The 13,235-nt window shown below is 41.8% G+C and overlaps 1 protein-coding gene across 1 annotated transcript in view; it reads left to right on the top strand.

Moving 5' to 3' along the window:
• Positions 1-3,647, top strand: part of LOC145530947 (ankyrin repeat domain-containing protein 26-like) — a 39,602-nt gene extending 35,955 nt beyond the window's left edge. Inside the window, 2 exon segments of the mRNA XM_081552281.1 lie at positions 2,353-2,398; positions 3,486-3,647. Of these exon segments, the coding sequence (XP_081408407.1) occupies positions 2,353-2,398; positions 3,486-3,622 (183 nt within the window). The 3' untranslated portion in view covers positions 3,623-3,647.
• Positions 3,648-13,235: the final 9,588 nt, after the last annotated feature.

The following is a 13,235-nucleotide window of genomic DNA, read 5'->3' on the forward strand; positions in this document are numbered from 1 at the left end:
GCGCTTCACAGTCACCTCAGGCTCTGCTGCTCCCACCGCAGGCTCTCTGCCCCTCAGCATAAGCGACTGACGGGCGTCTGAACAGTGACCACATATGAGTGCTTTTCATCGGAAGGAATCCTGGACAAATCCTTTTTATGAGTTAAACAAACTTGTAACACTGTAGCAGAAGATTAATTTCTAGTTTCAGGTTAACATTTTTGTCATTTTCTTATACAAGAGTGCATCTTTAATTGCTATTTTACTTATAGCCTTGTTACTTAAATTTCTGAAAAATATTTTTCTGAGCAATTGTAGAATGTTTCTAAATTTGTAGTTGAAGCAAACATTAAAAAATTTTAAATGAAGCTCACTTTTGTTTCTATCTCAACAGCACCTGGATGATTGATGACTAAGATAGCAATGATGGGGAGTCTTTAAATTGCAGCTAGTTTTCATTGTGTAATCATTGTGATTAAAATATCCATTTTTGTCAGAGCACACAGGTTTATGGTTTTGATGGTGTTTTCATGATGGTTATGGTGCAGATAAAAATAGCCCTTGTTAAATGCAGTCTCAACCTGTTTTCTCATTTGGCTTCTTGCCATCATAGCAATCTACGGTTTCTTTGACAGCACTGCGGCTGCGTTGAATCTTAGTACTTGAGAGCCATGAACCTGGAGGACATGCTTTAGCTGTGCAGTCACAGCGGGCCTCCAAACTTCATCCCAAGTCAGACACTCACCCCTGCAGGCCTAAGAGGAGGAAACAAATGCTCAATCCCCGTCCCAGGGGCAGGCTGCCTACTGCAGACTCAAGTTCACGGTGCTGTGGGCACATACATCTTTTCAAAGAAGAGATTCGGAACCAAGCAAGCACTTCTTAGTTCCTTGTCCCAAACTCACCCATTAGGTAAATCTCCTTGCTTCTCATGAGGAGGGTAGGAGTATAAGTTCTCCCCTCGAAACTTCAGGCTGAGGAAATGAAGTTCAACTGTAATTTCTGACCAGATTTAGATTTTAGTTGAGATTACACTCATACTTTTTGTATATACCAATTAATGATGAGAGCTTGGATAGAAGTATGCTAAATAGTAAAGAGAGATCTTATTTGTGTTTTAAATTTTGTCCTAAATAACTCAAAATGTGGATAATTCATTTTGCTGACTCATTTTAATAAACCAGATTTTATCTGGAGGAAACGAACATCCTTTTAAGACAAATTTTGGCCTGCTTGATTCAACTAAAGATTTTCTCTTTCAAGTTTCCTGTCCTGTGTTTAAAAAATATTTATGCTTTACAAATTAACTATATTGACTGCTACAAATAGGAGTTTGATATTGATTTATTTTTGTTCATGCATTTAAGACATATAATTTAAAACATTTATTAAATGCCACAAGCATTATTGAACTATGTAACAAGGTTTAACATTCATTTTCTCTATGTTATAGTAAAAATCTATATGTGTTTTCTTAATCTGAGGAAGTAGCTGGCATACGACTCTAGACTCAGTAAGAAGTCCATTGGCCTTGTTACTTCTTTTGTAGAATTAGGAACTTTGACTAAACCAATGACTCTCATACCTTAAAAAAAGTTTTGTTTTTTTTCGAAGAAAACAACCTTTGTTTAAAAAAAAAAACTTCTGTGTGGAACCATATTATATAAAAGAGACAAATATAGAGCCATTTAGCTAAAGGAGTGGCCAGAGAACGTGCAGCTGTGACTTCTCTGTTCCTCAACCCTGCAGTGAGCCCAGTGGGACCTTCCCCTTCTATGGGACATAGTTCGGAAACTAACATTTAGGAGACAGTCCTTCTTGCTAAACACCTTCAGAATTAAAACTTGCCAGTACATTGTTTTCTTATGTATAACTTTCTCACCTTTCTATGTTTTCACTAAATGGAAAAGTTTAAAGAAAACTGCAGGTGTGTTCTCCTTATTAACATTCGACTTCAAACTACTTCCTTCATTTGAACAAGATCCTTACCTAGAAATCAAAATAAAGGTCTCAGAAGTACATATTTAGGGCAGGAGCTGTTAGGGGAGAAGATAGTGATCTTGTGAGTCATTACTAGGATTATGGGTCGTTCTCTAATTCTCTGAAATTATGTGTACTTGACAGACTGACATTTATTATACTTTTTATCAGATTAACCTAAATAGCATTCATATATGTGTTCTCTGTTATCTAAAAGCAGAATAAGTAGGAATTCATTTTCTTTATGTGATTATTTTTCTACTTAAGTAATCTTCAAGTTAGGTCTAGTCTCCAAAAGTATTACTGAAATGTCACATGCAGTAAATTCTATGTCATTCCTATGATAATATCTCTTGTTTAACTTAAACATAAATAATATTTGACTTATTTCAGATGCAACTGGAGTTGGACAGGAGTATAACTAGAGAACTAGAAGAAGGTATGTTGACAAAACGTATGAATTAAATTTAGACACTGATTTCTGAAATACACAGTAAACAGTCAGTGGCATCTCTTTCCATTGTTTGGATAACAGTTGCTATCTTAAATATTTTTTCTTACATATAGCTAATGAAAAATGTGAAAGCATGAGCAGTCATAGTGAAAAATATCCTTCTTCCTCATTTATTCACCATGTTCCATTGCTTGAGAAACAATCCCAAAAGGTCTATGTATTTCTTTTATTTCTGGCTATTTCCTTTTTCCACTTCCTCCATCCCTGTGGAACTATCCGCCTACACCCTGACACTATTCTCAGAAAACGTGGAGTTCATCAGCTTCTCAAGTGTTGGTAGTGGTTAAGGCTAGGAACCCAGACTCAAGCAGTCACGTTTGTGTAGCTGTCACGTGGTGGGTGACTTTAAAATTTCTCTGTCACTGACTTTGCCACCAGTTTATCTTTCACCCTCAGGAAAAGCTCCAACCACCCACATCAGTGTGAGTCCTGCCACAGTAGTCGGCCTTATCTCCTTACCCGCCTCCTCTGCCCCTCAGCTCTGCATCTAACCAGCCAGACTGTAGGATCCCACAGGTGGGCTTCCTCCCCTCCGGTCTTTGTACCTGCTTCTCCCCTCCGTCTCCTGTGCTTTTTCCTGTCCTTCAGGTCTCTGCTTCCACAGCGCCCCCACCAGGAAGCTGGCAGCACTGACACAAAGCCGGCCGGCCCTCTTAGTGTTCCTGTGCCATCTTTTATAGTATTTATGACTCTGTATGGAAGTTGCCTGTTTGTCTGTTTTTCCAGTTGAGGGCATATCATTTTTCAGGGTGCAGTGGGTCACCTTCATCATATAACTCCAGTGCTTGTCCCAGCACCTTTGCACATAGTTATCGAGTAAATGAATGAAGAATGAGAAAACCAGAAGCCCTGATACTCAGCCACACGTGTTTTTTGTGTTGTGTCATCTATAGATATATTTCATTCTTCGGAACACTTGTAAAGGTCTCAGTTTTGTTTTTTTTCCTTAACTAATACTTAGTTAACTCAAGTATTTTAGGTAAAGAATATAATTCTTTCCTTTTCTTTCCAGTTGATGTTGAATTTGCATCTAATTCCTTTAGAGTGTCTCCTTGAGGATCTACAGATTGGTCAAATGTATATAAGGACCTACTTTTGAAAACATCACAAGAATATGTACAGACTCTGAAGAAAAAAGATGTGATTTGAACGATAAATAGTAAAAGTTTCCCTACGGGACTCTTTACATGACGTTTTCATTGTTTCCCATTAAATATGATGAGAAATTCTTTATTAAAGGAAAACATTTTCATATTATGTGTGTATGATAAAAATTTATATGGTATTTTAAGCAATGTTTCTCTGCATCTAACTTAGCAGACTTAAAAACCAGCACTGTTGAGTTTTCCACATTCAAAGTGATACTGTTAGTCACTCAGTCATGTCGACTCTTTGTGACCCCATGGACAAGCCCGCCAGGCTCCTCTGTCCATGGAATTCTCCAGGCAAGAATGCTGGAGCAGGGAGCCATTCCCTTCTCCAGGGGATCTTCCAGTCCCAGGGATCAAACCCAGGTCACCTGAATTGCAGGTGGATTCTTTACCATTTGAGTGGCCCTTTATGAACTCAAACTGAGCCCTAATATCAGCTGTTTAAACAGCACCCAAACAACCAGACTTGTCATTAATATTTAGTGGTGTTGATTGATAGCTTTTTTGTATTTTCCAGTTTTTATCACCATATATAGTCCTAAAGATTTAGATACTGCTGTTATGGCTACTGTCAATGTTTTGATGTATTACAACTGTTAATAGTGGCATAAAACTTACTATATGTAACTTGAAAAACGGATTCATAGGTCTTTCCTCATGGAGAAATAAGATTTGCCTGAGTTTTTGCCTTTGCAATGAATTAATTTTAAAAAAAATTTTTATTTTTAATTAGAGGATAATTACTTTACAATATTGTGAAGGTTTCTGCCATACATTGACTTGAATCGGCCATAGGTATGCATATGTCCCCTCCCTCTTGAACCTCCGTCCCACCTCCCTCCCCATTCCACACTTCTAGGTTGTCACACAGCACCAACTTTGGGTTCCCTGCATCATACAGCAAATTCCAAAAAAGACACATGTACCTCAGTGTTAAACTGCAGCACTGTTTACAATAGCTAGGACATGGAAGTAACCAGATGTCCATTAACAGATGAATGGATAAAGAAGCTGTATATTATTCAGCTATAAAAAGGAATGCATTTGAGTTGGTTTTAATTAACTTTTGATTTACTTTTGGAAACAGTGTTAAAATGAGAGAAAAGTTCCAAGTGCCAGACAAACAGACATTTTCGCAAAACTCCCCTATCTCCCATATATCCTCCTAAAGTACCATTTATATTTCTTAAATGTTTTTTGGTATAAGTGCCCCTCCTTCCCCAAGTAACCTAAGATGCCTTTTTGTCCTACTCCCTGTCATTTATTAAGTAGTACATCAACTCCCAGGTGTAGTCACCCCTTCAAGTCACATTTCTTTGTGAACCTCTGCATGTTGTTATTATTGTTCCGTCATTCAGTCATGTCCATCTCTTTGTGACCTCATGGACTGCAACGTGCCAGGCCTCCCTGTTCTTCACCACCTCCCGGAGTTTGCTCAAACTCAATGTCCATTTACTCGAAGATGCCATCTAACTATCTCATCCTCTGTCACCCCCTTCTCCTCTGGCCGCAATCTTTCACAGCATCAGGGCCTTGTCCAGTAAGTCGGTTCTTCCCATCAAGTGGCCAAATTATTGGAGCTTCAGCATCAGTCTTTCCAATGAATATTCAGGGTTGATTTCTTTTAGAGTTGACTGGTTCGTTCTCCCTGCTGTCCAAGGGACTCTCAAGAGTCTTCTCCAGCACCACAGTTTGGAAGCATCAATTCTTCAGCACTCAGCCTTGTTTATGGTCCATCTCTCACATGTGTACATCATTCCTGGAAAGCTATTTAAATGTTGTTTTCTCACGGTTATCTGCTTTTGTCAGTTTAATTGGCAGATTCCCCATAACTGAACCTAAGAGGGTGGAGGAAGTGTTTTTTCCTCCCCAACAATTCCAAGAGCTGACATGTTAATCATGCTCACTTAATCCTTGATCCCCTTGTCTTTCTGTCCTCTCAGTGATCTGACTTGGCAGAACTCCAGTTTCAAATGAGACTGATGATCCTTCTCCCCCGTCACCCTCTCCAAGGGTCTCAGTGCTGCACTGCCCGGTGATCCTGCTACTTTTATTTAATTTGTATCTTCTGATAAGAATTTCAAATCTCTTCTCTACAAACTTCTCACCATGCTTCTCCCCTCTCACTTGTACCAGACAATCTTAGGTCCCACAACAAACTTCTTGAAAGGTTCGCCTATGTATCCCTAGCAGTCCTAGACTGTCTTCCCTTTCTTTCCCTCAAAACTACTCCCAAGTTACTGATGACTACCACATCGCTGAATCAAAGCCGCACCTTTCCTGCCCTTGTCTACCTGAATTTCTCCTACCTCTTGGCGTTCACTCTAACTGACCTCTTGGAGACATTCCCTCCTTTTGGCTAGGCTTTCAGTATTCATTCCTTTTATCCTGAAGGCACGGACAGGTCATTGTAATCAGAGACACAGTTCTTATTAAATATCTCACACTAAACATACAGGTGTTGCCCCCTCGCCCAGGATTGCACCTGGGGCTGTGTGTTGAGAGCAGGTCAGCTGTTCCACACCAGCAGGTGCAGGACAGCAGGAAACCTTGTCCCTGCTGCTTGAGAAGGGCCTTCTCCTCTCCTGGGAAGGATCTCCTCCTTACTCTGGCCTTTGGTACGTAAGTAAAGATGTTACCCACCCCAAAAGGGGTCCTTCTGCCTAATGTTTCTCTGCCAATGGAATGAGTTGTGTTGAGAAGCAAAGGAACTGAGAAGTGGGAGCACCCACTGTACAGCCCATGCTCTCCAGTAGGCCATGGGCGGGGCTGCTCCATAGGGCTCTCATCAGCGGGGTGGGGGTGGAGTTGGTGGGGTTCTGGGGAGCAGAGTCAGGCGCAGCTGCTCCAGGTAATGGGGCTCACAGGGCTCATTGCCATCTTGCATTAAGGTGTCCTGTGCAGCATCTCTGCACACGGCACCCCTAGCCCAAGCAGGAGCATCGGCCAAGCCAGTTCACACCAGGAACTGGGGTTTGAAGAGCCGGAAGCAAGGCCTCTGCAGGAAACACCCGGTGAGCAAGAGAAACCAGACTAAGCACAAAGGAAAGGAGGTTAGTATTTTTATTCCTAATATTTTTTTTTGTTTGTTTGTTTTTTTAACCTGGTAACTGTTTATGGGCTTTGCTGGTAACAAAATCTCTCCAGGAGCCTGATCTGGAGTCTCCAGGGTTCTGGGCTTCATCCCTTCTTGAAATATAAATTCTTAGGGAGACAGAGCACTACTCTGGGCTGTAGGTCTCCCCTGCTCCTTGAGGAGATGAGACTATGAATTCTTTCAGGTCGGAGCTATTAACTAGATGAACGGCTGCAGATGTCTGCGCTGAAGAGTCTCAGAAGATCCGGGCTTTTTGCAAAACCGCTGAGAAATCCCAGGGAAGTTTATTTCCCCACACTTTCCCCCATTGTTCCTAAAAGAGCTTTAGGTCCAACAGCAGCCACTGTAACCAGTCCAAGGAAACTTGAAGTTGATGGGCACCAAATCCTTTTCGCTTGTCTTGGGCAACATTTAATCAGCAAGAGCCTTACTGAGCAAAAGAAATTGGTCTCAGCTGAACTCCCCCAAGTCTTAGATTCAGGAATCTAAGCAAGTCCCCCCAAATTTTGGGGACTAATTTGGGAAGCAAGGTGGCTTCCTCCTTGTGTTTCCATGTTAACCTTTTCTACCTGATCCAGGGTATTGTAGGGAAGCAAAATTTGTCACCCCAAAATGTGTCTCTTTGGCAAGAGAATGATTTTAGGCAGAATATTTTTAAGAAACAAAAGACTCAAAGTCTATCTTTTGACCGCCTCCTTAAATGTTGAATAGTTTAGACAAAGGGCCTGGCCCAGGAAGATAGCTACTACCAGAGATACTGAGAAAAAATGTGGGCCAGGTGTGGTCAGGGGAACTACAAATATTTACAGAGAGTTCCAAACACTTGCTTTTCCATCTCCATGTGAATCACCTTCCTCCATATTCTAGTCCCAAACCACCACCCACAACATCCTCCTTTGTTTCTAGCTGAAGATGGTATTTAAGGTGAGGGTTTCAACCATTCTGGTGAGTTACTCAAGTTATCTGGTTCTCACCCATGTATACAGAAGTATACATGTTGTTAACCTTTTGTTTCCTTTTCTCCTGATAATCTGTCTCATGTTAAGTTGCTTCTTAACCAGCCAGATGAACCTAGAAGGATAAAGTTTGTGTCCTCCCCCACAGGACACACCTGAGTACAGGTAGTTATGCTCACTTACAGCTGGCATAGACTTTGCCTCATCTGCAAGGAAGAGATCTCTGGTAAACTGTTATCTATACAGCAGCACCAGCCAGTGAGCTGATGCTCAGTTGAAGGCCTTAGACATAGGTAGGGTCATCGTGTTACCAAGTCCTATTGCTTCCTACAGGATGGGCCGATAAATCAAGAGATGAGTTGTTGGGGCAAGGAATAGCAACTTTGTTTGGAAAGCTGGTAGATAGACCAAAATAATGGTGGACTCGTGTCCCCAAGAACCATCTTGCCTGAGTTAGAATTCAGGCTTGGTTTACACTAAAAGGAGAAACAGTAAAGTCAAACCTTCCTGGTTCACATCAGCCTCTGAAGGGAATGTGTTAATTCCCTTCCTGCAGTCATTGACAGCTGGGCTTGGTCAGGAGGTTTTCTGGGAGGTAAACACAGATATTTCAGCTTAATGCTCATCATGCGGGAGGCAGGGCTCCCAGCGATGAGCCACTATGTATAATATACGCATAAAGGCAACATCCCTTTAGTGCTGAACTTGTAATAGAATACAAAAGGGTCTTCCCTATTATAGTTGTTCACTTCAGCAGAAGTCAGGGACAGATTTCAGACTGCCTTTTGTGAACGAAAAACCATGGAGTCAGTAACACTCCCTAATTTGAGCAAACTCCATGAGATACTGAAGGACAGGAAAGCCTGGTGTGCTGCAGTCCATGGGGTCGCAAAGAGCTGAACATGACTTAGCCACTCAACGACAATAATGCTCCCTAAAGAGCTCTCTGAAACAGAGTCAGGAGGCCATTAACAAGCATGTCTCAGCCTGGATGGAATCTGACCTTCTGATCATTTATTGTCCTAATGAAGTCCTCCAGAACATCTGCCAAAAACTCAAGCTACTTCTCGGACCACCCCTGCCCTAAATAACTTGTGATTCCATAAGGACAAATACTTCCTGGCTTGTATCAGAGTTGCTCACAGTTCTCATCAGGCAAATTTTGACAACCTGTGGCCTTTTGTATTCATAAACCCCTGACTCTTTTTGGAACACTCTTTCGGTTTAACCTGAATCTCTGTTTCCCAAATTGCAATTTTTTTCCTTCCAGTTTTATTGAGATGTAATTAACATGCAGCAGTGTATAAGTTTAAGGTGTAGAGCATAATGATTTGACTTACAAGATGATTACCACAATGTATTTTACTATAATTATAAACATAACTGTATTTCTGCTGCCTGGATATAGTGAAACATAACTAGAGCCACACTGCTGAAATACAGTAGAATTTTTAAGGTTCTCCAGAGTGGGAATAAAGACAGTAGGGGATTAGCTATTTATCTATCCATCTGTCAGGAGACCTGAAATCTGAAGAGTGAGCCAGCAGACTGGAGATTCAGGGAAGAGTTGATGTTGCAGTCTTGAATCTAAATCCCGAGAACAATAGTCTGGAAACTCAGCCAGGGTTTCTATGCTTCAGACTTGAATTCCTTCCACTTTTCAGTTGTTGTTCAGGCGCTGAGTTGTGTTCCACTCTTTGTGACCCCATGGACTGCAGTCTTCAGGGCTCCTCTGTCCTCCATTGTCTTTTGGAGTTAGCTCAAATTCATATCCATTGAGTCGGTGAAGCCATCCAAGCATCTTGTCCTCTGCTGCCCCTTTCTCCTCCTGCCTTCAATCCTTCCCAGCATTAGGGTCTTTTCCAAGAAATCGCTCTTTGCATCAGGTGGCCCAAATATTGGAGCTTCAGCATCAGTATCAGTCCTTCCAATGAATATTCAGGGTTGATTTCCTTTCAGATTGACTGGTTTGATCTCCTTGCAGTCCAAAGGACTCTCAAGAGTCTTTTCTAGCACCACAATTTGAAAGCATCCTTCCACTTTGAGGAACCTCAGTATTTGGGCTTGCAGCCTTCAGCTGATTGGATGAGGCCCATGGACATTACGGAGGGTAATCAGTTTTATTCAAAGTTACTGCTTTAAATACTAATCTCATCCAAAATATACCTTCACAAAAACACCTAAACTGACTTTGGAAAAAATGAGTGCATTTCTTGGTAAACTAGAATAAAGAAAAATATGTGGCTTAGGTTTCCTACGGACAAAAATAACTTTAAAAAAAAACTTATATTATTGGAGTATAGCCAATGAACAATGTGGTGGTAGTTTCAGGTGCACAGCAGAGTGACTCAGCCACACATATACATGTATCCATTCTCCCCTAAATTCAGGGAAGGGTTTTTAAAGGCGCCATTAGGGGTGAGGGTGTGAGATGCCTGACAGCTGGTGCACATCCTTCTGGACTGGTTGGTGGTGAGCTAAGTGGGTGGTTTTAGGAGTCAGTATCATCAACCATCAGGTTTCAACCAGTCTGGGGTCTACATAGGTGTAGTCAGCATACGGTTAACTTCTTCCACCTGGTGGGGGTTTCAGTATCTGCAGCAGAACTCCAGGATATGGCTCAGAGTGTTATCTATAGCCCTTGAGGAGGCTTTGACTTTGATGTTTTAACTATTGTTATTTTGTCTTGGACCATTTTCATTTATTTCAGCATTTTCTCACTTCTCTGATTACATTTGCTCTTTGGGACTTGGGCAAAGCCTCAGAGGCTAAAGCTTTTCTACAAACAAGAGGCAGGTGCCATGGGGAGGTCTTCACAGTGTTCTGCTCCATTTCCATTAGTTTTTCTTTTTAGTGTGTCCTCCTTTATTTTAAATGGATTCAAGAGGCAGAGGGAATGTTCCTAGTTAGGAGTTTTTCGTTCGTTTTCTAGACTTTTCTAGAAAAGTCTAGAAAAATCCATCTTCTTAAAATACTCTGTGTGTCATATTCCCCACCTCAGCTATTCAATGAGTATCATGTCCTTCAGAAGCTGCACACCCAAAACCAACTAAGTCCACAGTCTAGTCTCTGTGCTAGGTGCTAGAGATTCGAAAACCAACAAAATGTGGCTTCTTCTCTCTCGTGGGTTGTTACTGGTTGTCATTGGGCCCCTCAGTGCTCATGACCCATTGGACTGAATAAAGGTACTTTAGGAAACTGCAGATTTAATGGAAGGAAGTCATAGGAATGACGCCTTAGCATCTGAGATATTTATTAGGAGTTGGAGAGATTTGTTCTAAAGAGATATAAAGCCTTGTTCCAGCAGGAAACAATTTTTAAAAAATTTCATTGAAGTATATTTGACTCACAGTGTTGTGGTAGTTTCAGGTGTACAGCAAAGTGAATCAGTTATATATAAATATATATATATAGCTCCATTCTTTTCAGATTCTTTTCCCATATAGGTTATTATATAATATTGAGTAGAGTTCTCTGTGATATACAATAAGTCCTTGTTGGTTATCTGTTTTATGTATTGTTGTTGTCGTTCAGGGGCTCAGTCTTCTCCAAGTCTTTGTGACCCCATGGATTGCAGCACAACAGGCTTCCCTGTCCTTCACCATCTCCCAGAGCTTGCTCAAACCTGTGTCCATTGAGTTGATGATGCCATCCAACCATCTAGTCCTCTGCCATCCCCTTCTCCTCCTGCCTTCAATCTTTCCCAGCATCAGGGTCTTTTCTAATGAGTCAGTTTTTCACATCAGGTGGCCAAAATATTGGAGGTTCAGCTTCAGCATCAGTCCTTCCAATGAATATTCAGGACTGATTTCCTTTAGGATTGACTGGTTAGATCTCCTTGCAGTCCAAGGAACTCTCAAGAGTCTTCACAAGCACGACAGTTCAAAAGCATCAGTTCTCTGGTGCTCAGCCTTCTTTATGGTCCAAACTCTCACATCCATACATGACTACTGGAAAATCAGTTCAGTTCAGTCATTCAATCGTGTCTGACTCTTTGCAACCCCATGGACTGCAGCAAGCCAAGCTTCCCTGTCCATCACTAACTCCTGGAGCTTGCTCAAACTCATGTCCATCAAGTCGGTGATGTCATCCAACCAACTCATTCTGAAGTCCCCTTCTCCTCCTCCCTTCAATCCTTCCCAGCATCAGGGTCTTTTCTAATGAGTCAGTTCTTCACATCAGGTGGCCAAAGTATTGGAGCTTCAGCTTCAGCATCAGTCCTTTCAATGAATATTCAGGACTTATTTCCTTTAAGATTGACTGGTTTGATCTCCTTGCAGTCCAAGGGACTCTCAAGAGACTTCTCTTTTATACACCACAGTTCAAAAGCATCAGTTCTTCAGCTCTCAGATCTTTATTGTCCAACTCTCACATCCATACATGACTACTGCAAAAACCATGGCTTTGATTAAATAGGACTGCTTTGGTATTACTTAACTACCAACACTATTTCATTTTTTTGTTTCTTAAATTTTTTATTTTGGGGGGGTATAGCTGATTAACAATGTTGTGATAGTTTCAGGTGAACAGTGAAGAGACTCAGCTATACATATACATGTATCCATTCTCCCCCTTGGAGAAGACTCTTGAAAATCTCTTGGACAGTCAGGAGATCAAACCAGTCAATCCTAAAGGAAATCAACCCATAATTTTCATTGGAAGGACTGACACTGAAGCTCCAATTCTTTGGCCACCTGATGTGAAGAGCTGACTCATTGGAAAAGACCCTGATGCTGGGAAAGAATGAAGGCAGGAGGAGCAGGGGATGACAGAGAATGAGATGGTTGCATGGCATCACTGACTCAATGGACATGAGTTTAAGCAAGCTCCGGGAGACGGTGAAGGATAGGGAAGCCTGGCATGCTGCAGTCCATGGGGTCACACAGAGTTGGACAGGACTGAGTAACTGAACAACAATTCTCCCCCAAACCCCTCTCCTATCCAGGCTGCCACATAACACTGAGCAGACTTCCCTGTGCTATACAGTAGGTCCTTGTTGGGATAGCTAGTGAGTTTGAGACAGTCATGTACACACCGCTGTATTTAAAATGTTTTGTTTTTTTACTTTTGGTAATGTAGTAATGAGAGTGAACAAAAAATCAAAAAGGAGAAACCCGGATACATGAAGGCTGGAAACTTGAAGAAGTGCTTCACAGAGGGAAAGCCAGTAAGGTGAGAATGGGCAAAATGTCTTGTCGTAATTGCACTTCCTAAGCACACAGTCCGGAGAAAGCAATGGCACCCCACTCCAGTACTCTTGCCTGGAAACTTCCATGGATGGAGAAGCCTGGTAGGCTGCAGTCCACGGGGTCGCTAAGAGTCAGACATGACTGAGCGAGTTCGCTTTCACTTTTCCCTTTCATGCACTGGAGAAGGAAATGGCAACCCACTCCACTATTCTTGCCTGGAGAATCCCAGGGACGGCGGAGCCTGGTGGGCTGCCGTCTATGGGGTCGCACAGAGTCGGACACGACTGAAGCTACTTAGCAGCAGCAAGCACACAGTCAAATGAGACTTGCCCTTCTGATGGTTGTTTGGGGAGGCTGTTTCTTTATCCA

This window comes from Giraffa tippelskirchi, chromosome 13, assembly GCF_054371585.1.
Source record: "Giraffa tippelskirchi isolate mGirTip1 chromosome 13, T2T-mGirTip1v1.2.pri, whole genome shotgun sequence".
NCBI lineage: Eukaryota > Metazoa > Chordata > Mammalia > Artiodactyla > Giraffidae > Giraffa > Giraffa tippelskirchi.